Raw genomic sequence first — 25,753 nt, forward strand, 5'->3', positions numbered from 1 at the left:
CTCTCCCCAGGAGCCGCCAAGATGGGGGTAGGTGCTCTGCAGCCGGGCAGGGCGTGTATGTGACAGTGTGTGTGCGGGGACATGGGGTGTCGGGGCGAGCGAGGGCCTCCCGGCCCGCTTATGGGTCCTCTGTGTGGCCGGGTGACGGGTGGGCGCTGATGCGTATGTTGGCGGGGGGTCTTTGTGTGTATGGGGATTCCTGGAAGCATGACCCAGCCCAGAGCCCCTCCACCTGCCCTGATGTCCTCAGTTGTTTGTGCATGTGTGTGCATGCGTGTGCATGCGTGTGTGCGCGGGCCCTATGGAACACCCTGCCTGCAGCTGCCAGTCAGATATGGATGTGAATGCCAGAGTGTGTGTGTGTGTGTGTGTGTGTGTGTGAGTGTGTGTCTGGGGGTGGCCAGAGCAGGGATGGACACACAGGTGACCTCTCTGTCTCCTCCAGGCCTGGGTGAGGGGCTCTGCAGTGCTCTGCAGCCCCCAGTCCAGGGTGGCAGACGTGTGTGCACAGGGGTGTACGTAGGGCTTGGGGGGGTAGGGGAGCGTGCATGCCTGGTGGTGCCCTTGTCTCCCTGTCCGTGTGTCCTTGTCTGTCTGTGGGTCTCTCCAGCAGATGCTGCCTCCTTCCCCGCGGACCACCTGACCCCTGCCGCAGCCCTGGATTGCTCCTTCTGTGTCTGGGGACGTGGGCACAGGGACGAGGCGGGGAGGGGGGTTGAGGGGGGGTGGGGAAGAAGGAGGGGAGGAAGATGGCGGAGGAAGGGCAGATGGGTCTAGGGATAGAGGGGGTGGGGCTGCAGATCTGTGCACCAGGGTGTGAGAGGGGGCTGGGAAGGAGAATTGGGGGGATGGAAGGATGTGGGGTCAGGTTGGTGAGAGTCCCAGGTAAGTGAAGTGGAGGAGGGGAAGCTGGGGCAGAAGGTGAAAGCCAGGTCCCTTAAAGAGGCAAGGGAAACAATTGAGGCCCAGAGAAAAAGCTGGGTGCTCTAGATGTGAGAGCCAGAGACACACAGACAGACAGACGGACAGATGGAAAGGGAGAGGTCCTGAAGGAGACATTGACAGGCAGAGACACAGACACGGAGAGACAGAGAGACAGAGAGAGAGAGAGAGAGAGAGAACACGCCAAGGCTGAGGGGAAGAGACAGGACAGATTTTCTACCCAGAGACAACCAAATTCAGCCTGATGGTGGGGGCGGGGAGTGGGGGGGACAGTGGGAGCCATGCTCAGACAGCCTGAGCAGGAGGGGGAGGTGAGGTGCAGAGGCTGCCTGAATGCAGGGGCGGGGAGGGCCCAGAGGCAAGAGAGCAAGACAGACCAGACGTGTCCCCCGCACCACAGGACACCCATCTGCCCCCCTGCCCCAGCCTGGCTGGGGAAGCCTGCACTCCCCACTGAGCAGATGGAAGCCTGCCCCCAAGGGGTCTGATCATGGCAAGGGCAAGCAGGACCTGCCAGACAAGGGTGTCCCTGCCTCTCCTCCCTCAGACCCAGGAGGCCAGCTGTCCAGTCCCCTCTACCCTCAGACCCAGGAATCAGACCTCTCTTATCTCTGATAGGGGCCAGAGTGGCCCCCACTCCTGCCAGACCCCCTCTTGTACACCCCACTTCCCAGCCTTGACCTCAGCACTCTACCTCACATCCCCTGCCCACCCCCCAAGGTCTGCTCCTCTGCAGAGCCTCCCTGTGCCCAGCCTGTCTGGTCTGAGACGCAGTATTGCTGCAGGGTTGGCACTGGGCCAGGCCTCCTGCCCACCCTGCACCCCTCCTCTGGCTTTTGGGGCCACCCAGCTGCAGCCCTGCCGCAACCCTGCCCTGCACCCACCCTCTCTGCCCCTGGACCTGGGGGCTGGCAGCAAGCAACTCAGCCCCTCCAGGCCTGCTACAAGGTCACCAGAGGATTAGCACTGAGCCGTGCATCCCGCCAGCTAGGCCACAGGGACAGTCAGCACTCCTGGACAGCACTGAGCCTCCCCCTCACCACGCTGCATTCAGGCCAGGCCTGCATCCATTCTGCCCCTTCCTATGGTGTCCCACAGACACCCGATCACTCCCACTGTACCTGTGCCCCCACGGCTGCCCCCAGATGCCCACGAGAGAGGCCACAGTCCTCAGGATTGGCTTGTGCTCTGGCCAAGCAGGTTCCTCCCAGGCCTGGGTCCCAGCTGTGACCCACCCCTGGAGCGCCTTTCTTCCCCATCCTTCCTAGCAAGGCCCTGGAGCCTGCAAAGGTTGTCTGGGTCCTTTGAGAGGAGACAGAGATTGCCATGGGGCAATTGGGGGGTGCGGGGCGGTGGGAGGCAGGAAGATGGCACTGGACCTTGAAGGCAGGGCCAAAGAGAGAAGACTGTGAAGGCTAGGACAGAGACCTGGGCAGCAATGAGGTACTGGGATGGACAGACACAAAGAGAAAGGGCCCAGTGTGAGACAGACAGACAAGCAGCAGGAGAGAGGCAGGGCAAGACACATGCAGAAGCACGGAGGAGATGAAGAAAGAGACACAAGGGCAGAGAGAGACCCAGAGATAAAGGTGGCAGGAGACAGAATGATACACAGTCTGCAAGCTCAACAGGCACGACCCCTGGGGGGGGGGGGGGGCAAGGGCTCAAGCAGGCATAGGAAGGAGAGAGAGAGAGAGATGGAGCTGGAGAGACACACACCCAGAGATGCAGAAAGGGACAGAGAGACAAGAGAAGCTGATGCTGGAGAGATAGTCACGGAGAGGCCCAGGCAGAGAGATAAAGGCAGGCAGAGAGATAACACAGAGTAATAACAATAACAACATACACAAAGTGCTTGAACTGTGGAGTGTGCAAAGCAGGGATTAGCTCTTAACTAAATGGTTTTAGGGGGAAAAAATTAAACTAATTTATTTCCAAAAAACGGAGCCAGAGAGAGAAACCAGAAGAAAGAACAAGAGAGAAGGGCAGAGAGAGAGAGCAAGAGGCTGGCACACAGTTTGGGCAAGACCAGCGAGAGAGACCCAGAACCCTACAGAGACCCTCAGGCCAGAGACCAAGTGCAAGACGTCAACGGGATCTATTGAGAGACAGACTCCGGGGGAGAGACACGGGGCATAGGCGGGACACAGAGACCTACAGGGAGGGAAAGCCGCTGTCCAGAGACCCAGCAGGCCCCCCCAGCAGATCTGTAGCCAGGACAGGACGTGAAGGGTGGGTGGAGGGTGGGTGTCCCTCGTCACCCCTTTTCGCCCGCAGTCTGGTCGCTCTGACAGCTATCGTGTCGCCACCTCTCAGGACAAGAAAGATGACAAGGGATCGCCCAAGAAGGGCAAGGGCAAGGAACGCCGGGATATGGACGACCTCAAGAAGGAAGTGGCCATGGTGAGTACCCCGCAAGCCAGGTCCCAGAGCAGCCCCCCCCTGCCCTGCCTCGCCCAGAGCCTCAGACTCACTAAACCCCCCAAAACTCCTGTCCCTTAGACGGAGCACAAGATGTCTGTGGAGGAAGTCTGCCGGAAGTACAACACCGACTGCGTGCAGGTGTGGCCAACGCCTAGCCAGGACTGGGGGCCGGACTCCGGGGTCTAAGGGAGGAGGGGGTAGAGGCTTGGGGGTGCTAGTGCGAGGGTGAAATGCCGAGGCTCGGGGAGGGTTCTGTGTGAGTTCTGTGTCCTCAGGGTCTGACCCACAGCAAAGCCCAGGAGATCCTGGCCCGAGATGGGCCCAATGCACTCACGCCGCCGCCCACCACGCCCGAGTGGGTCAAGTTCTGCCGCCAGCTCTTCGGGGGCTTCTCCATCCTGCTGTGGATCGGGGCCATCCTCTGCTTCCTGGCATATGGCATCCAGGCTGGCACGGAAGACGACCCAGCTGGTGACAATGTGAGGGATGCACATTCGGGGACACACACTGACACACAGCCTCATATCTCCCCAACTGGCTACACGGCCCACAAGCCTGCTCCCCTCCCTTCTCTAATCCCGGCTTTCACCACCACCCAGCCATAGACTCAGAGTAGCAACCAGGAGACCAGTTCAGAGAGGTCAAGTGACCTGCCCAAGGTCACACAGCAAGATGAGTGAGCTGGACTTCTGCCCCAAAGCTGGGGGGCTTCAGCGCTCTTGGGGACAGACACCATCTGTGCTATGTCTGGGCCCACCAGCACAAGAGACAAATAGACACCCGGCCTCCACCGGTCCCCACCAGGAAGCGCGGTCCCACACCACCCCTCCCGCTACACAGGGCACCACGGTACACGAGCACAGGCTCAAAGTCAGCGGGATTTCCAACAGGCCCACCTAGGCAGACAGACGACAGTCTCCCACACATACCGGCAGACAGACAGACACAGACACCCTGAACTCCCACTATTGCAGACACAGACATACTGGTTGACACACTGGTCCAGGTCCCCAGCCCCCTCGTCACTGGTCACTCAGACCTAGGGGTCCAGACTCCAAGCCCCTTCTCCCTAAGACCCAGGATTCCAGGCCCCAGCCCCCTCCTCCCACAGACCCAGGAGTCCAGCCCCCTCCTCTCTCAGACCCAGGAGTCCAGGCCCCCAGCCCCATCTTCCCTCAGACCCAAGAGTCCAGACCCACAACCCCCTCCTCTCTCAGACCCAGGAGTCCAGGCCCCCAGCCCCCTCCTCCCACATACGCAGGAGCCCAGCCCCTCCTCCCTCAGACTCAGGAGTCCAGGCCCCCAGCCCACTCCTCCCTCAGACCCAGGAGTCCAGCCCCCCAGCCCCTCCTCCCTCAGACCCAGGAGTCCAGCCCCCCAGCCCCTCCTCCCTCAGACCCAGGAGTCCAGACCCCAGCCCCTCTTCCCTCAGACCCAGAAGTCCAGCCCCTCCTCCCTCAGACCCAGGAGTCCAGCCCCCCCAGCCCCTCCTCCCTCAGACCCAGGAGTCCAGGCCCCCAGCCCCTCCTCCATCAGACCCAGGAGTCCAGACCCCAGCCCCTCCTCCCTCGGACCCAGGAGTCCAGGCCCCCAGCCCCCTCCTCCCTCAGACCCAGGAGTCCAGCCCCCTCCTCCCTCAGACCCAGGAGTCCAGGCCCCCAGCCCCTCCTCCCTCAGACCCAGGAGTCCAGAACCTCTCCTCCCTCAGACCCAGGCCCCCAGCCCCCTCCTCCCTCAGACCCAGGAGTCCAGGCCCCCAGCCCCCTCCTCCCTCAGACCCAGGAGTCCAGAACCTCTCCTCCCTCAGACCCAGGCCCCCAGCCCCCTCTTCCCTCAGACCCAGGAGTCCAGCCCCCTCCTCCCTCAGACCCAGGAGTCCAGTCCCCAGCCCCCTCCTCCCTCAGACCCAGGGGTCCAGCCCCCTCCTCCCTCAGACCCAGGAGTCCAGACCCCCAGCCCCCTCTTCCCTCAGACCGAGGGGTCCAGACCCCAGCCCCCTCCTCCCTCAGACCCAGGAGTCCAGTCCCCAGCCACCTCTTCCCTCAGACCCAGGAGTCCAGACCCCCAGCCCCCTCCTCCCTCAGACCCAGGAGTCCAGGCCCCCAGCCCCCTCCTCCCTCAGACCCAGGAGTCCAGGCCCCCAGCCCCCTCTTCCTGCAGACCCAGGAGTCCAGCCCCTCCTCCCTCAGACCCAGGAGTCCAGGCCCCCAGCCCCCTCCTCCCTCAGACCCAGGAGTCAAGGCCCCCAGCCCCCTCTTCCTGCAGACCCAGGAGTCCAGCCCCTCCTCCCTCAGACCCAGGAGTCCAGGCCCCCCTAGCTCCTCCTCCCTCAGACCCAGGAGTCCAGAACCTCCTCCCTCAGACCCAGGAGTCCAGGCCCCCAGCCCCTCCTCCCTCAGACCCAGGATCCAGCACCTCCTCCCTCAGACCCAGGAGTCCAGCCCCCCAAGCCTCTCTTCCCTCAGACCCAGGAGTCCAGCCCCTCCTCCCTCAGACCCAGGAGTCCAGCCCCCCAAGCCTCTCTTCCCTCAGACCCAGGAGTCCAGCCCCTCCTCCCTCAGACCCAGGAGTCCAGCCCCTCTCCTTCCTCAGACCCAGGAGTCCAGCCCCTCCTCCCTCAGACCCAGGAGTCCAGTCCCCCAAGCCTCTCTTCCCTCAGACCCAGGAGTCCAGCCCCTCCTCCCTCAGACCCAGGAGTCCAGTCCCCCAAGCCTCTCTTCCCTCAGACCCAGGAGTCCAGCCCCCTCCTCCCTCAGACCCAGGAGTCCAGCCCCCCAAGCCTCTCTTCCCTCAGACCCAGGAGTCCAGCCCCTCCTCCCTCAGACTCAGGAGACATTGCAGACAGACCTGACACTGCAGACCAACAGAGAGGCGGAGTACCCCAGAGCCGCCACCAGAGGGCGCGCGCGCACACACTCCAACTTAATGGAGGGGGTGACGCCAAAATGACTCCAGGTCGGCGGTGGCAGTGCTTCTGGAGGAGGGGCAATGTTGTCCCTGAGGCTGGTGTCACCGGTCACCACCACCCCACCTCCGCCCTCCAGTCAGCACAAGGGCCCGCCACTGGGCACGAGTGTCTCCGCCTTAGCCAATAGGAGGGCGGCAGGAGCCTCAGGGGCGGAGCTTCAGGGCCTCGCTCCACCCTGTGTGGGCGGGGCCAGACCACTCCGCCCGCGCGGGGGTAGGGGTGGGGGAATGAGTGTGTGACCCCCCCCAAGCTTAGTGTCGCCACCAATGTACACCCAGAAGCTCAAACACAAACTCCCAGCGACTCTGTAGGGAGGACAAGGTAGAAGAGCTGCTGTGGGTTTCTGAGACCCGAACTCTGTCCTGGAGCAGCCTCGTCTTTCTCCCGAGGGGCGGCTGGTGGATTCAAACTGCTGACCTTGCGGTTAGCAGCCCCACGCACCACCCACACAATCGGACCTGTAGATGTACAGCCAGCCAGACACACGGAAGCCAAACACAGACAGACACAGGAACAGACAACACCCTCCCCTGAGGTTCTCCCAGACACCCGGACACACGCAGAGCCCCAGAGGCTGAACCACCCCGAGTAGACACACGGGTGGACTCTGGGGTGGAGCCCTTGCCTGAGTTCATCCGCTGGGCCTGAGAGAGAGCTGTCCCTCCCCACAGCTGTACCTGGGTATCGTGCTGGCGGCCGTGGTCATCATCACCGGCTGCTTCTCCTACTACCAGGAAGCCAAGAGCTCCAAGATCATGGAGTCCTTCAAGAACATGGTGCCCCAGGTGAGCAGTATGGAGAGGCTTGGGCGGGGCAGGTGGCTGTGCCTACGGACGTGGACAGAGGACTTTGTGGAAAGTGACCCTTGGCTTTCCCTCCCCAGCAAGCCCTGGTGATCCGGGAAGGTGAGAAGATGCAGGTGAACGCCGAAGAGGTGGTGGTGGGAGACCTGGTGGAGATCAAGGGTGGGGACCGAGTGCCTGCTGACCTGCGCATCATCTCTGCCCATGGCTGCAAGGTGGGCCTGTGGCCCTGGGGGGCTGGGAGGGGCTGCCTGAGGGTCCCCGCTGGAGCCCCTCTACCCTCAGACCCAGCCCAGTGGTCACGCCTCCAATGAATGCCCTCCTCCCTCAGACCAAGATTTCAGACTGCCAGCTCACTGTCCACTCCCACCCAGGAGTCCAGACCCCCAGCTCCTCTTCCCTCAGACCCAGGAGTCCAAGCCCCCAGCCCCTCCTACCTCAGACCCAAGAGTCCAGACCCCTCCTCCCTCAGACCCAGGAGTCCAGACCCCCAGTCCCTCCTCCCTCAGACCCAGGAGTCCAGGCACCCAGCCCCTCCTTCCTCAGACCCAGGAGTCCAGGCACCCAGCCCCTCCTTCCTCAGACTCAGGAGTCCAGGCACCCAGCCCCTCCTTCCTCAGACTCAGGAGTCCAGGCCCCCAGCCCCTCCACCCTCAGACCCAGGAGTCCAGCCCCTCCTCCCTCAGACCCAGGAGTCCAGGCTCCCTCAGCCCTCCCCCAGGAGTATCCAGGACCCTCAGTCCCCAGCCCTCAGGGACCAGATTCTCAGTGGTTGACAAGAAGCCCTTCCCTCCCCCTCCCAGCTTCCAGCCTCAGCCTTCCACATGTGATCACCACCTAGACACTGGGGGTGGGAGTGGAGTGGGGTGTCACAGGCCTGAGCCCATCTCCCCAAGGACATGTGTCTAGGACCCAACCGAGCCTTTCCTCCCAACCCACTCCCCAGGTGGACAATTCCTCCCTGACTGGCGAATCAGAGCCCCAGACCCGCTCCCCCGACTGCACACATGACAACCCCTTGGAGACCCGGAACATTACCTTCTTTTCCACCAACTGCGTGGAAGGTGAGGCCGGTGGGGTGGGTGGGGGCACCAGGGAGGGCGGAGTGGCCCTGGGCACGTGCTGCTGCCATCTGCACTCCAGGGGGCACAGGAGCCCTGCTGGGTCTCAGCCAGCCTCACCCCAGCTTCGGCAATCTCTGACCCCCAGGCACCGCTCGGGGCGTGGTGGTGGCGACCGGGGACCGCACGGTCATGGGCCGCATCGCCACCCTGGCCTCGGGGCTGGAGGTGGGCAAGACGCCCATCGCCATTGAGATCGAACACTTCATTCAGCTCATCACGGGCGTGGCCGTCTTCCTGGGCGTCTCCTTCTTCATCCTCTCCCTCATCCTGGGCTACACCTGGCTGGAAGCCGTCATCTTCCTCATCGGCATCATCGTGGCCAATGTCCCAGAGGGTCTGCTGGCCACTGTCACCGTAAGACCCAGTCGCCTGGGACTGGGCTCCTGGGTCTGAGGGAGGAGGGGCTTTGGGTCCAGGACTCCGGTGCTCTTGACAAGGGCACCTGGGTCACGATGGGGCCGAGCCTCTTAGATCCTCTGAGGAGGTTCCTGGTTCCCAGAGGCAAAACACACACACACACACACACACACACAACCTCAGAGAAACGCAGAGTAGCCTAGACAGCCAACAAGCCTCTGACTTTTCTAAGTCAACATACACAGTCAATGAGCGCAGGTTCATAGTAAAAAAGTCTAAAGAAAACTTATATAAGAATTCAAACCCCAAATAACCAGCTTCTGGACCCCAGCCCCTTCCGTCTCCCGAAGGGCACTGACACAGCAGCTGTAGGTCAAGTGACCTTTCCGCCCAGAAAGGCCCCTGCTGAGGATACTGTTCTGCTTCTAGAAAGCTTTTGAGAAAAATAGTCTCAATTCTGCAAACATTTCAAGTCGATCCTGACTCCTAGCAACCCTGTGGGGCAGCCCTCCCCGGTCCTGTCGGGTGACTGGGAGCCGGAATAGACTGGACAGCACCGGATGTTGCGTTAGGAGTGTCCGACCCCTGAGTTCCCTATTCTGCTGTGGGTTAGAGTTTGAACAGCTCACCGGAAGGTCAGCGGTTCAAATTCAGCAGCTGCCGTGAATGGGAACAGAGAGGCTGTCTCCGGAAAGGTGACACCCAGAAAAAGCCTGACAGTCTCAGAAACGCTGCAGTTGCTGGGACCGAGGGTGGGCCCCAGGGCAGTGGGTCTGACGGTTCCCCTCCGGGGCAATGTTCCCAGTTGCTGCTCCACTAATGTCCGTTAGTCAGGGGGTGCCCTTGGCCTGGTGTGCCACAGAAAGAAGCGTTGCTCAGTCCTGCGCCCCCTCACAGCGCATGACAGACAGCGATCTGTCGGGCTCCACAAGGCTTCACTGGCTCCATTTCAGAAGTAGATGGCCCGGCCCGTCTTTGTCATCGTAATCTGTAAATCCTTCTGAAGGTCCGTCCGTCCATCCGCGGTGCTGATCCTGCTGGTGTTTGAAATGCCACTGCATCGCCCTAGCATCCTGTGGTTGTCGAGGGCATACTGCCGAGTTATCCCTGACTCCTAGCGAGCCCACCCCACTGCTCTCGAGTGGGTGCCCACCCATCACCGACGACAAGGACAGGGGAGAACTGCTCCTGTGGGTGTCCGAGGCTGTAAATCTTCATGGGGGTAGAAAGCCTTGTTTTTCTCCCTTGGAGAGGCTGGTGGTTTCAAACTGCTGACCTTGTAGTGAACAACCCAATGGGTAACCACTATGCCACCAGGGAGGCTTGTGGGAGAGAGGGAAACTGCCTGACCGGCCTCCTCAGCTGGTGTCTCTATGGGAGCAGATCTCCTGGTCTTTTCTCCCTCGGAGCAGTCAGGGTGGGTTTGAACTGCCAACCTTTCTGTTAGGGGCCCAGTTCTTAACCACTGTGCCTCCAAGGTCCCCTTCTCCAGCACCAAAGTGACACACAAGCCCCACAGGACAACGCAGTGTGTTGGAGGAACATTCTAGTGCTGGCCTCCTGGGGTCAGCGTGGAGCCCCGTCGCAACCCTCGCGGTGTGGCAGCTCACCAGTTAGGCTTCTAATCTCAAAGCCAGTGGTCCAAAACCAACAGCAGCTCCACAGAGACCAGACCGTGAACATTTACCGCCTCAGAAACCCCCTGCGGCAAGGCAGCTCTGCCCTTGGGGGTCACGCTGGCTCAGAATGGGCTCAAGGGGTCATGGGATGTTGACCCCATTCTGTCCCCGGCTACCCAGACTTCTTCATCCGGGCCTGCCCTGTTGGCCCAGCCTGTGACTCACCGGTCCTTCCTCCGCCCCCAGGTGTGTCTGACGCTGACCGCCAAGCGCATGGCTCGGAAGAACTGCCTGGTGAAGAACCTGGAGGCCGTCGAGACCCTGGGCTCCACGTCCACCATCTGCTCGGACAAGACGGGGACCCTCACCCAGAACCGCATGACAGTTGCCCACATGTGGTTCGACAATCAGATCCATGAGGCCGACACCACTGAGGACCAGTCAGGTGGGGCAGAGCCCGAGCCGGGAGGTGGGGGAGCACCAGGGCTTAGGTTGGGGTCCCCCCACCCCTATCCCTGACAGCTGCTGCTTGCAGGGACCTCATTCGACAAGAGCTCACACACCTGGGTGGCCCTGTCCCACATCGCCGGCCTCTGCAACCGCGCTGTCTTCAAGGGCGGCCAGGACAACATCCCAGTGCTGAAGGTGGGGGCGCTGCCACGTCCTGCCCGCCTCGCCCCCTCTGCTGCCACCACCTGCTCTGACGGCCATCTCTCTCCACAGAGGGACGTGGCCGGGGACGCATCTGAGTCAGCCCTCCTCAAATGCATCGAACTCTCCTCGGGCTCCGTGAAGCTGATGCGGGAACGGAACAAGAAGGTGGCGGAGATACCCTTCAACTCCACCAACAAATACCAGGTACCTGGGCCACGCTGCCCTCCTGCCCTGGTAACATGGGGCTGAAAACGCCCACGGGCCCCCCGGCTGAGGGACAGGCAGAAGCCAGAGTCAGCGAGAGGAAACACAAAAACCAAAAAGAAAGCAACAAAGAAACTCACTACCTTTCTGACGAGTCGCCCCCCTGTAGGACAGAGCGCAACTGCCCCTGTGGGTTTCCCCGACACTGCGACACTGACAGTCTCTGCGGGGAGCAGAGAGCCTCGTCTTTCTCCTTCAGAGATGCTGGTGGGTTTGAACTGCCCACCTTGAGGTTAGCAGCAGCCTGTGGCTTAATCTGCTGCACCACCAGGGATCCTTTGGAAGGAGAGGCAGGGGTATAGCAGGCAGCTGGAAATCATGGGGGCCAAGGCAGCCACCGTTGACTGTTTGACAAGCCACCCCGTGCCAGGGTTTTGGGGTGCAGCAGCGAATCAAGTAGTGAGGGGAGGCCCAGTCCCAAGAGGATGAGGAGACACCACGCAGGAGGTCGGCTGGTGGCAGTGCTGGGAGGAAGCCAAGGGCGGGTCTGTGGGGAGAGTGTCCAGGGCTGCCCAGGCCAAGGGCCAAGCTGCTAACACATCTGACAAGACAGCAGCAAGCACAGCAGAGGGCAAGTGGTAGCAGATGAGGGCCCGGGTGCCGGCCCCAATCAGGGCGGGGTGGGGGTGGGGAGCGGAGCAGACCCGGGCTGCGACTCGGAAGGAGACACGGGGTCTGCATGAGAAACAGGACCCGACCCATTTTTTCTTAAATCATTTTATTGGGGGCTCTTACAGCTCTATCACAATCTATCCATCCATCCATTGTGTCCAGCACATCGGTACCTATGTTGCCATCATCCTTTTCAAAGCACTTTCTTTCTACATGAGCCCTTTCTACTTCCCCACCCCGCCCTGCCACACACACAACCCCTCCCTCATGAACCCTTGATAATTTATAAATTATTATTTTCACCTGACCCATTTTTAAAAGACACCTTCCTTGTTCTCTTAAAATTTTTATTGTCGTTTGGGTGAGAGTTGACAAAGCAGATGCATTTCCCAGCCACAAATCACATGCCTAGTGTTTCCTGTCATTGAGTGCAATCCACACGTGTGACATCACCTGGTGGTGGAGGGTGCTGCTAGCCCTGAGTTCAGTGGTTCGAATCCACCAGCCACTCCGTAGGAGAAAGACGAGACTTTCTACTCCCATAAAGAGTGACAGTCTCAGAAACCCACAGGGGCAGTTCTGCCCTGTCCTATAGGGTCACTATGAGTTGGAATCGACCCAATAGCATTGTTTGTTTAGGAATGTCACTTTTCCCACTTCCTCCCTGTGTTTCCTGGTTCCCTTCCTCTATGGGACCATAGTCAATGTCCGAACCCTCAATAGAAAGACTGGGCCTCCCTCCCCCCCCCCCCAGCTCTCGATAAACCTTCCCTCCACTCTCTCTGCATGCCTTTTCTGTTGGGTTGTGCCTCCGTTGACTTTTTGGGTCTAGCTCACTGCATGCAGCATCCTGTCTTCAAGTTCCTCCGTCCCGGCCACAGCCTGAAGGTCTCTTTCAGACGCTCTGAATCATAGCCCATGCTCAGGGCGCATCCGTTCACCCACTGATGGGCACCTGGGTTGTTGCTAACATTGTTGCTGTTGTGAACATCCAGGGGCGGCAGGCTTTTGTCTAAGCAGATGTGTGCTCTTGGGTATAGACACCTCGGGGTGGAGACCCTGGGTCCTGGGGTCACTCACAGGAGCCCCTGATGGCGTATTGATGTTACATATTGATTAGGCTGTCTGCTCCCGTTGAGATTGACAGCCTCAGAAACCCACAAGGGCAGGTCTACTCTGTCCTGTAGGGTCATTATGCGTCAGAATTTACTATGGCCGTGGGTTTGTTGTATTTTTTGGGGGGGGGTCACTCATGGGTTTTTAAATCTTTTGCGCCCCACTGCTGGCTAACATAGCTACACCGTGTTACACAGACTCCCATTTTTTTTAAAGCTCCCCCTGGTGATCTTGGAGAGGAAGGATGCTGAGTAGGAGCTGAGATTTCTACTAAAATGCTGGACCCCCAGGGACCCGTGCTAGGCTGGGAAGAAGCCCCACCTTGAGTGTGTCTCAGGAGTGAGCTGATCAGATATGAAGGGGGTGGGGGGGTAGGGGAGAGAGAGATGTCTCAGGGCCGCAGAGATTTCCGTGGGAGAGACCCAGTGAGCAGAGAGGAGCAGAGATCTCTGAGTTAGAGACGCAGAGCACTGCGTTTGGGCTCCAGGTGTGTGGAATGTTTGCACACAGAGGGTGGTGGCGGCTGCGGAACCTGGCGAGCACAGTTAGATGTCACTGATAGGTACCAGGTGGGGGGAAAGGTGACGGTGGCAAATGCTGCCTGCGCTTCGGTGTTCAGCACCAGGCGCTGTCCAGTCGGCCTGGCGCCCCCACGCGCGCGCGAGTGGAACTGCACCCATCGGGTCCCCAAGTGCAAGTGCAGCGCCAGGTTCCACCCAGGGCGTGTGGACCCTCTGCGCCCTGGGGAAAGCCGCTTCTCGCTCCGTCTCACTACGGTCAAATCAAGTCAACGAACACTAGGTCTACCGGGGCGGGGAGGCGTAGGCAGCGCGGCCAGCTGCGTGTCTGTCTGTCCGTCCGTCCGGCACCCCCGGCGGGCGGTCCTCTCAGGCAGCCCCGCCCCGCCTCCCCGCTCCGCCCGCAGCTGTCCATCCACGAGACCGAGGACGCCAACGACAACCGGTACCTGCTGGTGATGAAGGGCGCCCCCGAACGCATCCTGGACCGCTGCGCCACCATCCTGCTGCAGGGCAAGGAGCAGCCTCTGGACGAGGAGATGAAGGAGGCCTTCCAGAACGCCTACTTGGAGCTCGGAGGCCTGGGCGAGCGCGTGCTCGGTGTGCACCGCGGGCAGGGGCTCCCGGTCGGACCAGGGCACTGGGGAAGGGGGCTGGTGGGTTCGGAGAGCCAGGATGGCGTGCTGGACCCAGGGCCCCCCAGCATGCAGGGGCGAGAGTGATGAAGGGGGAGGCCGGCTCAGTAGATGAAGCTTCTGGTTGGGGGGATGCAGGTGGGGGGGCCTGCATCGAGTCCTCACCCCCTCCCTCCCCGCTGCCCCTAACCCCAGGCTTCTGCCATTTCTACCTGCCGGAGGAGCAGTTCCCCAAGGGCTTCGCCTTCGACTGCGACGACGTGAACTTCACCACGGACAACCTCTGCTTTGTGGGCCTCATGTCCATGATCGACCCGCCCCGGGCAGCCGTCCCAGATGCGGTGGGCAAGTGCCGCAGCGCCGGCATCAAGGTGTGACCTGGGATCGCCACGCAGGGGGGTGGAGGGGTGGGGGAGGGCTGGGACCCAGGGGCCAGCACTGCGGTGGGACCTCATAACCTCTCAACCACGCCCACAGGTCATCATGGTCACGGGCGATCACCCCATCACAGCCAAGGCCATTGCCAAAGGCGTGGGCATCATCTCAGAGGGCAACGAGACTGTGGAGGACATTGCCGCCAGGCTCAACATTCCCGTCAGCCAGGTCAACCCCCGGTGAGCCCAGCCCAGCCCCTCCAGGTGTCACCATGGTATCAGCCTCCCTCCATCCTCCCACCCCCTACTGCCCGCCCCCCCACCCAGACTCCAGGGCCAGGACTCCAGTTCTCCTGTGTCCACCCAGCCCCTGAACCTGATGTTGCAGGCATATGAGTTTTGGAGTTGGTGAGGGGTAGGTGTGTGCATATCGGCTCTGCCACACAAGAGTCGTGTGACCTTGGGCAGACTCAGTTTCCATCTCTCTGAAATGCGGCTGTGAGGTCTCTCAAACACAGAGAGCTCAGGGAGTCCCCGTGTTCTCTGGGTCCACCTCTCCTTAATGGAGCACAGGTGGCTCAGTGGGCTGACACATCGGGCTGGTAACTGCAACGTCAGCAGTTCAGACTCACCAACTGCTCTGTGGGAACGAGAGGAGACTTTCTGCTCCCATAAGGAGTTATGTCTTGGAAATCCACAGGGACTGCTCTAGTCCGTCCTATAGGGTGACTGTGAGTCAGAATCGACTAGATGGTGCGGCATTTGAGGTTTCTGAGTTTGATCTCTCTCTTTTCCTGCCTATCTTGGTCTGTCTGTCTCTCTCACCTCTGCTCTGTTTTTCAGACTTTCTCAGCTTCCCCCTCTGCTCCCTTCCCCCTTACCTGATTCTACTTGTCCATCTCTCTACTGCCCCACGGTCCTTCCTTCAGTCTACCCTCTCTCCGTCCTGCTGCAGCCTCCCTTCCCCTCTGCCTCTGACGCCCCGGCCTCTCCAGCACTCAGATTCTCTATCAGTCCTCCTGTCTGTGCGTCTGTCCAGTCTTGCACTCTATCCGCAGTCTGGGCTACAGCCCTCCTCACGCGCTGACCTTTCTGGCCGACTCTCTGCTCTCCCCAGGGATGCCAAGGCCTGTGTGATCCACGGCACGGACCTCAAGGACTTCAGCTCGGAGCAAATCGACGAGATCCTGCAGAACCACACGGAGATTGTTTTCGCCCGCACATCCCCCCAGCAGAAGCTCATCATTGTCGAGGGCTGTCAGAGACAGGTGGGCTGGCCGGGCTCACAGGACCGGGGCGAGGGGGCGGGCGAGGGTGCTCCTAGTCAGAGGAGGAGGGGGCTGAAGGCCTGGACTCCTGGGTCTGAGAGAGGACGGGGAGGGGACCTGTGTGATTGGAGGAGAAGGGGCCAGGCCCAGGCCTGTGTGTCACGCTCACACACACACACACCCCACCAGGGAGCGATCGTGGCGGTGACCGGTGACGGCGTGAACGACTCCCCTGCCCTGAAGAAGGCTGACATTGGAGTGGCCATGGGCATCGCCGGCTCAGACGTATCCAAGCAGGCGGCTGACATGATCCTGCTGGATGACAACTTCGCCTCCATCGTCACTGGTGTGGAAGAGGGTGAGTCGGCTGGACTGCGTGGCCCGGGAGACGGTTGCCACGTGGGACCTGGGAGGGCCAGGGCAGCAGGCAGGTCAGTGGTGAAGATTCTGGCCCCGGATGACCTTACCCTCTTCACTCCCCCTGCCTCAGAGCTCCACGCAGGGTCTGCCTCGCCCACCTGATTCCCTGAGCTCCAGCTAGGCCTGGTCTCAGGAAGTCACCCTCCTCCTAAGTACAAGTCCTAGAGTGGCTATGGGGCCGCTGACCTGATCCCCCAAGGCCCAAGGGTAGTAGGAATTGACAGACAGAGCATAAAAGTCAAAGGGCTGAAGGCGTGGCGGGAGGCCTGCCTGCTTGCCATCTGAGATGGGGCGCAAACCCAGGTACCTACAGTCGACCAGCTTCAGAGGCAACCAGGGAAGGGCTGGGCCACCGCTCATTTCATCTAACTCATCCAGGATCAAACTAGAAATGCAGAACATTCATCAGAAGAAAATTGACCTCACCCACACTTCGTACTAAGGAGTTGTGGTTTAGTGCGTTGTGCATTGGGCTGCAAGGTCAGCGGTTCGAAACCACCAGCCGCTCTCCAGGAGAACGATGAGGCTTTCTACTCCCATAAAGAGCTACAGTCTCAGAAACCCACAGGGGCAGTATGGCCCTGTGCTACAGGGTCGCTAGAAGCCGGCATCACTCGATGGCAGTGAGTTTGGGTCTTTCTGGTTTGGGGGCACAGTGGGTTACAAAAGGAGTTGCTAACCAGAAGGCCCGTAGTTCAAACCCACCGGTCACTCTGCAGGAGAAAGACGAGACAGTTTGATTCTGGGGAGATTTCCACCTTGGAAACCGTCTGGGGCCGTTACCCTGTCCTGTGGGGTCACTGAGCCTCTGGGGTCAGCAGGGCCCCATGACCTGTCACTTTAGCCATGCTGCTAAAACCTAGTGGCGCCCTTGTGGTGTCCTGGTTGTGCATCAGACTGTGATCTGATCTGCATGGTCGGCAGTTTGAAACCACCAGCAGCTCCTCGGGAGAAAGACTGGGCTTTCTACTCCCGTAAAGAGTTACGGGCTCAGAGTTCCACAGGGCGCTTCTACCCTGGCCTAGAAGGCCACTAGGAGCTGGAACCCACTTGGTGGCAGTGCGTTTGGCTTGGTTTGAGGTGTTTAGAATATAGTTTCATTTTGAGCCTCATAAAAATGGCATGGACTTTTACGTGTCTGGCTTTTTTCTCACATCTGTGAGGCTCTTCAAGGGGGCTTGGGGGATGCTGTGGGCTAAGCATTGGACTGCTATCACCAAGTGGGCGGTTCAAATCCACCAGCCGCTCCGAGGGAGGAACATGAGGCTGCCCGCTCCTGTAAAGATGGACAGACTCAGAGACCACAGGGGCCGCTCTAAGTCAGAATCAGGCCGACCCCGGCGGGGTTTCCAGCGACAATGTCAGTGTGTCCTTATTGATCAGTGACAACATTCCCCTGTGCAGAGATGGTCAGTTGACATTTCTACTCCTGTAAAGAGTGACAGTCTTGGAAACTCACAGGGACAGTTCTACCCTAGCCCATAGGGTCGCTGTGGGTTGGCACAGAAGCACAACTGTGAATTTGAGGTGGTGGTGGTGGTGGTGGTGGTGTGTGTGTGTGTGTGTGTGTGTGTGTGTGTGTTTCAGGATGAACAGTGAACTATTCAGAATTCAAATTCATACAAATGTTTACCTGCTTGTTGGTTGCGCTAAGCTCCCGTTTCTCTTGAGTGTAGACCTAGGGGGTGAGATTACCGAGCCCATGTGGCTAATATTTTTTTTCTAACTTTTTGTTGTGAATTAGGCCAAGGTCTACAGAGCAGATCCAACAGTCCACACGCATTCAGATTCAACTCCTTCATCCCCTCAACACCCCATCGTGCCTCCCACTTCTCCCCGTGTCACCCACGTCTGTTCTTCCCTCGAGGGCACGGGCTCCCAAACTTACTTGGCACCCCCCGACCCCGTCGCCTTGTCAGAAAAAAAATATTACTCAGCACCTCCTGTTCTGTAGCCCAGCATCCAGGATCAGGTTTCAGCGTCTGCTTCCCCAAGCTCCCCACAGGCCCATCCTTGGTCCAAGGAGCCCTGGTGGCTTCATGGGTTGGGCTGCTAGCCACAAGGTGAGCAGTTCAAGACCACCGTCTGCTCCTGGGGAGGAAAGAGGGGGCTTTCTCTTCCCATAAAGCGGCACAGTCTCGGAAAGCCCTGGGGCAGTTCTACCCTACAGAGTAGAATTGACTACATGGCAGTGGCCTTGAGTTTGAAGTGCAGCCCGGTTGGTTCCCAGACTGGTAGCAACCTTAACGCACAACAGAAGGAAACAGCCTAATCCTGCGCCCATCTAACATTGCTCTGCGCCTGGCCCGCACCATCCCAGCTCCCACCTGGGGCGGGGGTGCCCACTTTGGGAGACTGCTGTCCTGGGACATGACTTTGGGGCCAGCTGCTGCCCGGAGGGAGGGGAGAGAAATGAGGCGTCTACTCCTGGAAAGATCTAGTCTCAGAAACCCTGCCTTTTAAGGTCAGAACTGACTCGATGGCAGGGGGTTTGTTTGCTTGTTTGTTTGGGCCGCCAGGACGACCCCACGTGCAGCCGTGTAGAACTGTGGTCCGTGGGGTTGTCAGTGGCTGTGTTTGGGGTTTTTTATCCCCTTTTCAGAAGTGGACTGCCAGGCCTTTCTTCTGAGTCACTTCCGGGTGAACTTCAGTCTCTGACCTCTCTGTTAACTGCCAAGGGCATGGACCCGCTGTCCCACCCGGGGCGTTCGTGGAAACTGCTAGGCGGTTTTGTTTTGTGCTGTCTTTCAAAGTGGTTACATCCCAAGAACACGTGAACAGGGTGTGACGTGATGGGAAAGGTGTCGAGAGGTGGCCGGGAGTGCAGGTGGACCGGGAGGGGAAAAGGAAGTGCAGGCTGCGGGGTGGGGGCAGGAGTAGAGGAAATGGAGCTTCGGCGCTTAAACCTGGCATCTCCCACCCGCCCTCCACCCCCGCCAGGCCGCCTGATCTTCGACAACCTGAAGAAGTCCATCGCCTATACTCTGACCAGCAACATCCCCGAGATCACGCCCTTCCTGCTGTTCATCATGGCCAACATCCCCCTGCCCCTGGGCACCATCACCATCCTCTGCATCGACCTGGGCACTGACATGGTGAGCCACAGCCACGCCCAGGCCCCCGAGGGTAGGGCAGGGCGGCCCCCCACCCCGAGCTCACCCCCATCCTCCTGCCCAGGTCCCTGCCATCTCGCTGGCCTATGAGGCTGCTGAGAGCGACATCATGAAGAGGCAGCCCAGGAACCCGCGGACGGACAAGCTGGTCAACGAGAGGCTCATCAGCATGGCCTACGGGCAGATTGGTGAGGGGCTCTGTACCACAGGGGGAGCTCTCAGGGACAGGAGTAGATTTTCTCATAGTTCGGGAAGCTGGACGTCAGAATCCAGGGCAGGAGCTCTTAGGGGGCAGGCTTTCTCTCCACCGGCTTTGTGGGGGAGGTCCTTTGTCCTTCGGTGCCCTCTCCAGTTGGTTCCACGTGGCAGGGTGCTTCTCCTCTGTGCTCACTGTCCCCGTGCCATTGACACGCTCGGCAGGGAGTGGGTGTAGCCCGGCTTCACCAACACGCACATGGGGTGGCATCCACAGAGATAGGGGTTAGGATTCCCGTGCTTATTTGTGGGGGGTACAACTCTGTGGGATCCAGCCCACATCCAAATGGGACCTAAGGGACAGTTGTGTCATTGAAGGGAAGAAATTAAGAGGCGGAGAAAAGTTTGGGGGTGCTCACCTCCTCCAGGAAGCCAGGTCTGAGCAGGAGAGAGAGAGAATATATTCTTACACCAATAGTCTCAGGGCATTCAAGTCCCCCTGATCACAGGTACAGGTTACATATGTGACAAAGTGCACATATCTTAACCCTGGAGGTCCCGGAGTTCATTGGAAGAGTAATCCAACCCCAGTGGTGGGGCAGGTAAGGGGAGTGACTGTCCCCTGAGCAGGGAGAGCAAGAGCAACATGTCTGCTCCTAGAGATCAAGCTGCCGGCCAGAGAGCAATCAGCCTCGGGCTTGGAAGAGGTCACTTTAAGGCAGCGCTGTGATGGGGAGGATATTGTGGGGAATGATTTTTAATTATGAGAATGTGATTGGGACTCATCTCCAACTCACAAGTGTAAAGGCCTCCCTCCACCCAGAGCCCTGGCCTCCGAGCTTCTTAATTATGAGAATAAAGCACTTGTCCGCATACACTCTCTCCTGGACCCTCAGTTTCCCATACAGCTCACGGAGGAGCTGGGTCAGCGTCCTTGGCTGGCCGGCTTATGCCTGAATGCCCATGGCCTGGCCCCTGGTGGACACTCGGAAAGCATGCAGATGGGTGCTGGTCACCAGGACGGACGGACCCTGCAAGGACACAGCTTGAGGCCTTCCCCTCGCTGTGTGGGGGCGGGGTAGCCGGGGTGGGACAGCTCCCTAGGGCACTGCCCAGCCAGTCTCCAGCACAAGGGGGGCTAGATTAGGCAGGAGATCTCTAAGGGCAGGGCTGGGCCCTGTCCCCCACACCTCCTCTTCTCTCGGGCGCCAGAGGTGATGTGTGCAGAGCCTTGGAGGGGGCTCACCCCCTCCCAGCAAGCAGAGACCTCACGGTCATTGTCAAGGTCCCAAGAAAAGTCATTCCTGTGTTGGATGGGGGTTAGGGAGGGGTGCTGTCAGCCCGGCCCAGATGGTCCTCCGGATTTGGGGATGTTCTCATCCAGGATGACCTGGGTCAGGTGGGAGGTTAGTTACCCTTCTCGAGGGAGGCCCTGTTCCAGGTGGCTCGTCTCACGCACACACCACTAGGTACCACCCTTAGATAACCCTCTGGGAGCCCGTCTTAGGGTGACAAGTCTCAGATAAGAGGACCAAGGTGGCCCACCTGTCCAGCTCCCCTGTGGCAGACTCCAGAGACCTCCGATGTGGCTGGGCAGGCCCCTCCTCCTTCCTTGGCCTCCTCCTCTGACAGCCTCTGCTTGTCTCCCTTCCCTTCCCACCCCTCCCGGCCCCCTCAGGAATGATCCAGGCTCTCGGCGGCTTCTTCTCCTACTTTGTGATCCTGGCCGAAAACGGCTTCCTGCCCAGCAACCTGGTGGGCATCCGGCTGAACTGGGATGACCGCACCGTCAACGACCTGGAGGACAGCTATGGGCAGCAGTGGGTGAGTGGGGTTCCCAGCTGCCAGGGAGCCTCAGAACCAAGGGCCAGGCCCTGAGAAAGAGCCCAGGACCCAGCTGTGCTGGGAACAGGAGTACATGTTCTAGTCGCCCCGGAAGCTAGATGTCAGAATTCGGGGCGGCAGCTTCAGGAGGCTTTCTCTCTGCCAGCTTGGGGGGAAGGTCCTTGTCTCTCTGGGCTGTGTTCCGGTGTCCTGGTGAGTTTCACATGGTGGGGCACTTCTGGTCTTTGCTGGCTGTCTCCGTGCCATGGACACAAACCATTGTTGCTCGGCAGGCAGTAAATGTAGCACAGCTTCACAGACACAACAAATGGGGTGGCGTCCACAAGGATAGCAGTTAGGATCCCAGTGGTTATTTGGGGGACACACGACTCAACACAGAACACGGAGGACCTGGGTCAGCATCTTGACTGGCCTGCGTGTGACTGAATGCCCATGGCCTGGCCCATAGTGGACACTCAGAAAACATGTAGGTGGGCGGTGGTCACCAGGGTGGGGCGGCCCCTTGCAAGGATGGGGCTGGGGATGTCCCAGTCTCTGTGCTTCCTCTGCCCCAGGGGCACCAGCAAAGCCCTTGGCACGCTCCCTCCTACGTGGGCCCACCCCATGAACTGCCCAGCCCGTGTGGCCCTCAGAACCCACCACGCGGCCGGGGCTTCTCATTCCTGCCTGCCTCCCCACCCACACCCAGGATGGTGGGTGCAGACTTGCCCTCTGGGCTGTCTCCCGTCCATTCCCGCCTGGGCTGCGAGGCCCTGCTGATCACAGACGGGAGGTGACTGTCTCCGTGGCATTCGGTGGGCGAAGTGGTCCAAGCCGTGGCCCCTTGTTGTGTCTGTCTCTCCATGGAGCCACTGGGTGGGACCAATGGCCATGCCCTCGACTGCCAATGGGGAGGCCATAGGTTCAAGTCCCCCCCTGAGAAGCCAGCTGAGCTAGTGCTCCTCGGCCCTCGGGGGGAGGGGGCCTTGAAATGTTTGTGGGGGGGGGAACCCACAAGCTTCTCATTCCGTTTTTCCACCAACTTTTGGAAGTCCCCACACCCCTCCCGGTGGATGGTGTTGGAAGCAGTTGAGTTTGGGTGGTGGAAGGCCGCAGAAGGCAAACACGTCAGGGGGAGATGGCCTGCCTTTGCCCTGAGCCACCCAGGGGTAGGGGTGGCCCCGACGCCCTTGGGTGCCCCCAGAGGAGGGCCGGGAGGAGGGCAGCCAGGGCTGCTGAACCACCGACCCCTGAGTTCCGCCCGGCCCCCCGCAGACGTACGAGCAGCGGAAAGTGGTGGAGTTCACGTGCCACACGGCCTTCTTCGTGAGCATCGTGGTGGTGCAGTGGGCCGACCTCATCATCTGCAAGACCCGCAGGAACTCCGTCTTCCAGCAGGGCATGAAGTGAGTCTGTCTGTGTGTCTGTCTGTCTGTCAGGGGCTCCACAGCAGGATATGAGGTGAGCCTGCCTGTTGGTTGGTCTGTCTGTGTGTCTTGTCTGCCTGTCTGTCTGGGTGGGCCCTATGCTCAAGCAGAGGAGGAAGTGAACCTGTCTGTGTGTCTGCCTGTCAGGGGCTCCACAGCAAGGCCAGAAGTGAGCCTGTCTATCTGTGCCTATCTGTGTGTGTATGTGCTGTCTGGGGTCCTCCACTCAGGCTCTGCTCCTCGTTGGGCCCCCACCTGCCCTGAGGGCCCTCTCAGTCTGGGGCTGCCCTGCCCGTGTCAGGTGACTGGCTGGGTTTCCCCGCTGGGTTCCAGAGCTGAGCTATTTCTTGGCTGGTAGGTGACTGTTTGGGGTAGAGCTTCCCAGGCCACCCTTCCCACCAGCTGTTCTGTGGCTTTGGTTACATCCCTCTCCTGGGTGGCTTTGGGCTTGCAGGGGGCCCGCATGGGCACCACCCTGCACCCAGAGAGACACAGAAACCCAGCCCTGAGTCCACAGTCCCCCTCGCCTGTGTCTCTAGGAACAAGATCCTGATCTTCGGGTTGTTTGAGGAGACGGCCCTCGCGGCCTTCCTGTCCTACTGCCCCGGCATGGATGTGGCTCTCCGCATGTACCCTCTCAAGTGAGTGACCACCCCCACCATCCCCCCGCTGGCCCCTGCAGCACCCCATGGACCTCCAGCTCCTGTGCCTCTCCAGGCCTTGCCACACCCGTCAGATGCCACCGGGCCTTCCCCAAGGGGGTCACTCATCAGTGCCCATCCCGGGTACTCTGCTCTGTGTCCCGTGAGCCCCACACTGACCCACGCTGTCTGCTCTCCCTCTGCAGGCCCAGCTGGTGGTTCTGTGCCTTCCCCTACAGCTTCCTCATCTTTGTTTATGATGAGATCCGCAAGCTCATCCTGCGCAGGAACCCCGGGGGTGAGGGGCTCCTGGGGGGCCTGTGGGGATGGGGGCGGGGAGGGATGGGGTCTGGGGCAGGGGCCCCTGGAGTGGGGAGGCGGGGACGATGCTAACCTCACTCTCCCATGGCCTCTGTCCCACCTCGGCCTGGACCCATCTCTGTCTCTCTTGGTTTGTCCCTCTCTGTATCTCTGACCATGTCCCCCCACCCCTCTCTCTCTTCCTTTCCAGGCTGGGTGGAGAAAGAGACCTACTACTGACCTCATCCCTGCCACATCGCCGTCTCTCCTTGCACCACCCCCCTGCCCAGGGCAGCCCCTTCCAGTGCCCCCCATTTTGTATTCTGGGGGAGGGTCCCTCTCTCCCAGGGCCCCACCTTGGCCCCCACCCCTCAAGTGATCTCCTGCCTCTACCCCTGCCTCCCTCTGGCTGGCTTCTCTCCCCAACCCCTGCCTCCCTCCTCTCTCCCTCTCTCTCTTCCCTGTGTCTCAGTTTCTCTCTGCTCCTGGTTCTCCTGCCCCTGCCCTTGCCCCTCCATCCCTGGTACCCCTGCCCCCTCCCAGAGCTCTTTTTTACTCCCCTCGCCCCTCGGCCGATGGCATCTCTGATTCTGGACAATTATCAAATACATCCGTGGGCAGAAACAAGCCGTGTGCCGCATCCTACTTGCTTCTACCCTGGGGGTATGGATGGGCGGCGGGTGGCCCCTGTGCTGGTGAGCTGTTGAGAGGGTCACCCCACAACTGAGCTGGGCACAGAATCTCCTAGTGGTGGGGTTACAGAGGTTTAGACGATTGTTTCCAAAGTGGGTGATACCGTCCCGTGGGGGCTGCTGGGAGGCTCCAGGGGGCTGCAAAAGCAGATGCCTACACCTTACTTTGGATCATGTGCTGTGTTAAGATTTGGCTGGAGAAACAAACAAGGCACACTCACCTAGGTGCAAGAAAGAACTTTATACCCAGAAGTAATTACATCTCAAAAAACCAGCCCAGCCCGGTCCAACCCAAATTCACACAAGTCCACAAGTCCTTCTTCTGACTTTCCACGTCATGTCCCCATGACCCAGGAAGATCACAGGCCGGTGGGTGCAGAGTCCGGTGGATCCACAGTGGGTGGAAACACAGCCGGTGGGTTGCCGATAGCTCTCAGGCGAGTCCCAGCAAGCAGGAGGGCAGAGTTAGCAGTTCATCTTGCTCTTGTACAAGAGGCTGACGACATCGCTCTGTGGTTTGATTGGCAGGCTTAACTCCACCCCTAGCCAGCAGCGTCTACTTGGCAGAGCCGCTAACCACCATAGAGGCAGAGAACCCTGGTGGGATAGTGGCTACATGTTGGGCTGAGATCCATGTGGTGGGCAGTTTGAAACCATCAGCAGCTCCAAGGGCGTGGGATGGGGCTTTCTACCACCTTAAGCAGTTACAGTCTTGGAGACCCACAGGGTCTTAGTGGCCTGAGCTTGGTTTGGGACCACATGGACTGCACCACAAAAGTGTTTCGTTGCCAAGGGGCTGCTGGGTAATTTTTTTTTCCTGAAAGGGAGTCTAAGAAATGCAGGAGCCTGTGATATAGACATAAAGGTTGCTGGAGGGAGAAGCGTGTGAGTTCATTTGTAGGGTTTGCTGGGATTCTGGAGGTAAAGGAAATCAGATGCAGGAATTGGACTCTCGAATCAGATGCTGCGGTCCATGGTGATGCTGATGGTGACGGAGCCCCTGCGGGGGGCCCTGCTCTCTTCCCTGCACATTAACTCAGGCCTTTCGAGTTGTGAGGCTCAGAGAGGGCGAGTGGCTTGCTCAAGGTCACACAGCTGGAAGGAGGCCGGGGTAGGATCTGAACGCAGGCTGTGCAGACTTCCGGTGTCTTTGAGGGGCCACGCTGAGGACCTTCCCGTGGCCTTTCTCTTTGGGCGTCTGATTAGAAGGAGTGGTACATCACTGCTCTTGTCCCACCCGATGTTCAGCTGTTCCACGTGAGGCTCCGGCCACAGTGAGGTCCCTGTCAGTGTCGGGAGCGTGTGGGACAGGGAGGTGGACAGTCTTCCCCGAGTACAGCACGCGTACAATCAAACTGCGTGTGCTCAGGACAGCCATTACGGCTCCTGTTGTGTTGTGACCGGACGCCAGACTTCAAGACTTCACGGTGAACCAGGCCTGCAGTGTCGTCTTATTCAGCCCT

At 59.9% G+C, this 25,753-nt stretch overlaps 1 protein-coding gene across 1 annotated transcript; it reads left to right on the top strand.

The window, feature by feature from the left end:
- ATP1A3 (ATPase Na+/K+ transporting subunit alpha 3) lies at nucleotides 1–23,838 on the top strand. The gene is made up of 23 exons (XM_075536540.1): nucleotides 1–27; nucleotides 3,259–3,345; nucleotides 3,445–3,504; nucleotides 3,642–3,845; nucleotides 7,006–7,119; nucleotides 7,218–7,352; nucleotides 8,084–8,201; nucleotides 8,347–8,615; nucleotides 10,484–10,682; nucleotides 10,773–10,882; nucleotides 10,961–11,095; nucleotides 13,809–14,001; nucleotides 14,232–14,407; nucleotides 14,514–14,650; nucleotides 15,528–15,678; nucleotides 15,868–16,036; nucleotides 19,039–19,193; nucleotides 19,276–19,399; nucleotides 21,085–21,230; nucleotides 22,506–22,636; nucleotides 23,197–23,298; nucleotides 23,505–23,596; nucleotides 23,810–23,838. Exons 1-23 carry the CDS (start codon nucleotides 22–24, stop codon nucleotides 23,836–23,838), a joined length of 3,042 nt encoding a protein of 1,013 aa, XP_075392655.1. The 5' UTR covers nucleotides 1–21.
- Nucleotides 23,839–25,753: the final 1,915 nt, after the last annotated feature.

The sequence above is a fragment of the Tenrec ecaudatus genome, chromosome 18 (assembly GCF_050624435.1).
Source record: "Tenrec ecaudatus isolate mTenEca1 chromosome 18, mTenEca1.hap1, whole genome shotgun sequence".
Classification (NCBI taxonomy): domain Eukaryota; kingdom Metazoa; phylum Chordata; class Mammalia; order Afrosoricida; family Tenrecidae; genus Tenrec; species Tenrec ecaudatus.

Excerpts from the sequence above, each read along its gene's own strand:
- ATP1A3 (XM_075536540.1), top strand. Across the intron at positions 8,616-10,483 it reads GTCTGCTGGCCACTGTCACC|GTGTGTCTGACGCTGACCGC; the intron begins GTAAGACCCAGT and ends CTCCGCCCCCAG. Across the intron at positions 19,194-19,275 it reads TCGACCTGGGCACTGACATG|GTCCCTGCCATCTCGCTGGC; the intron begins GTGAGCCACAGC and ends CCTCCTGCCCAG.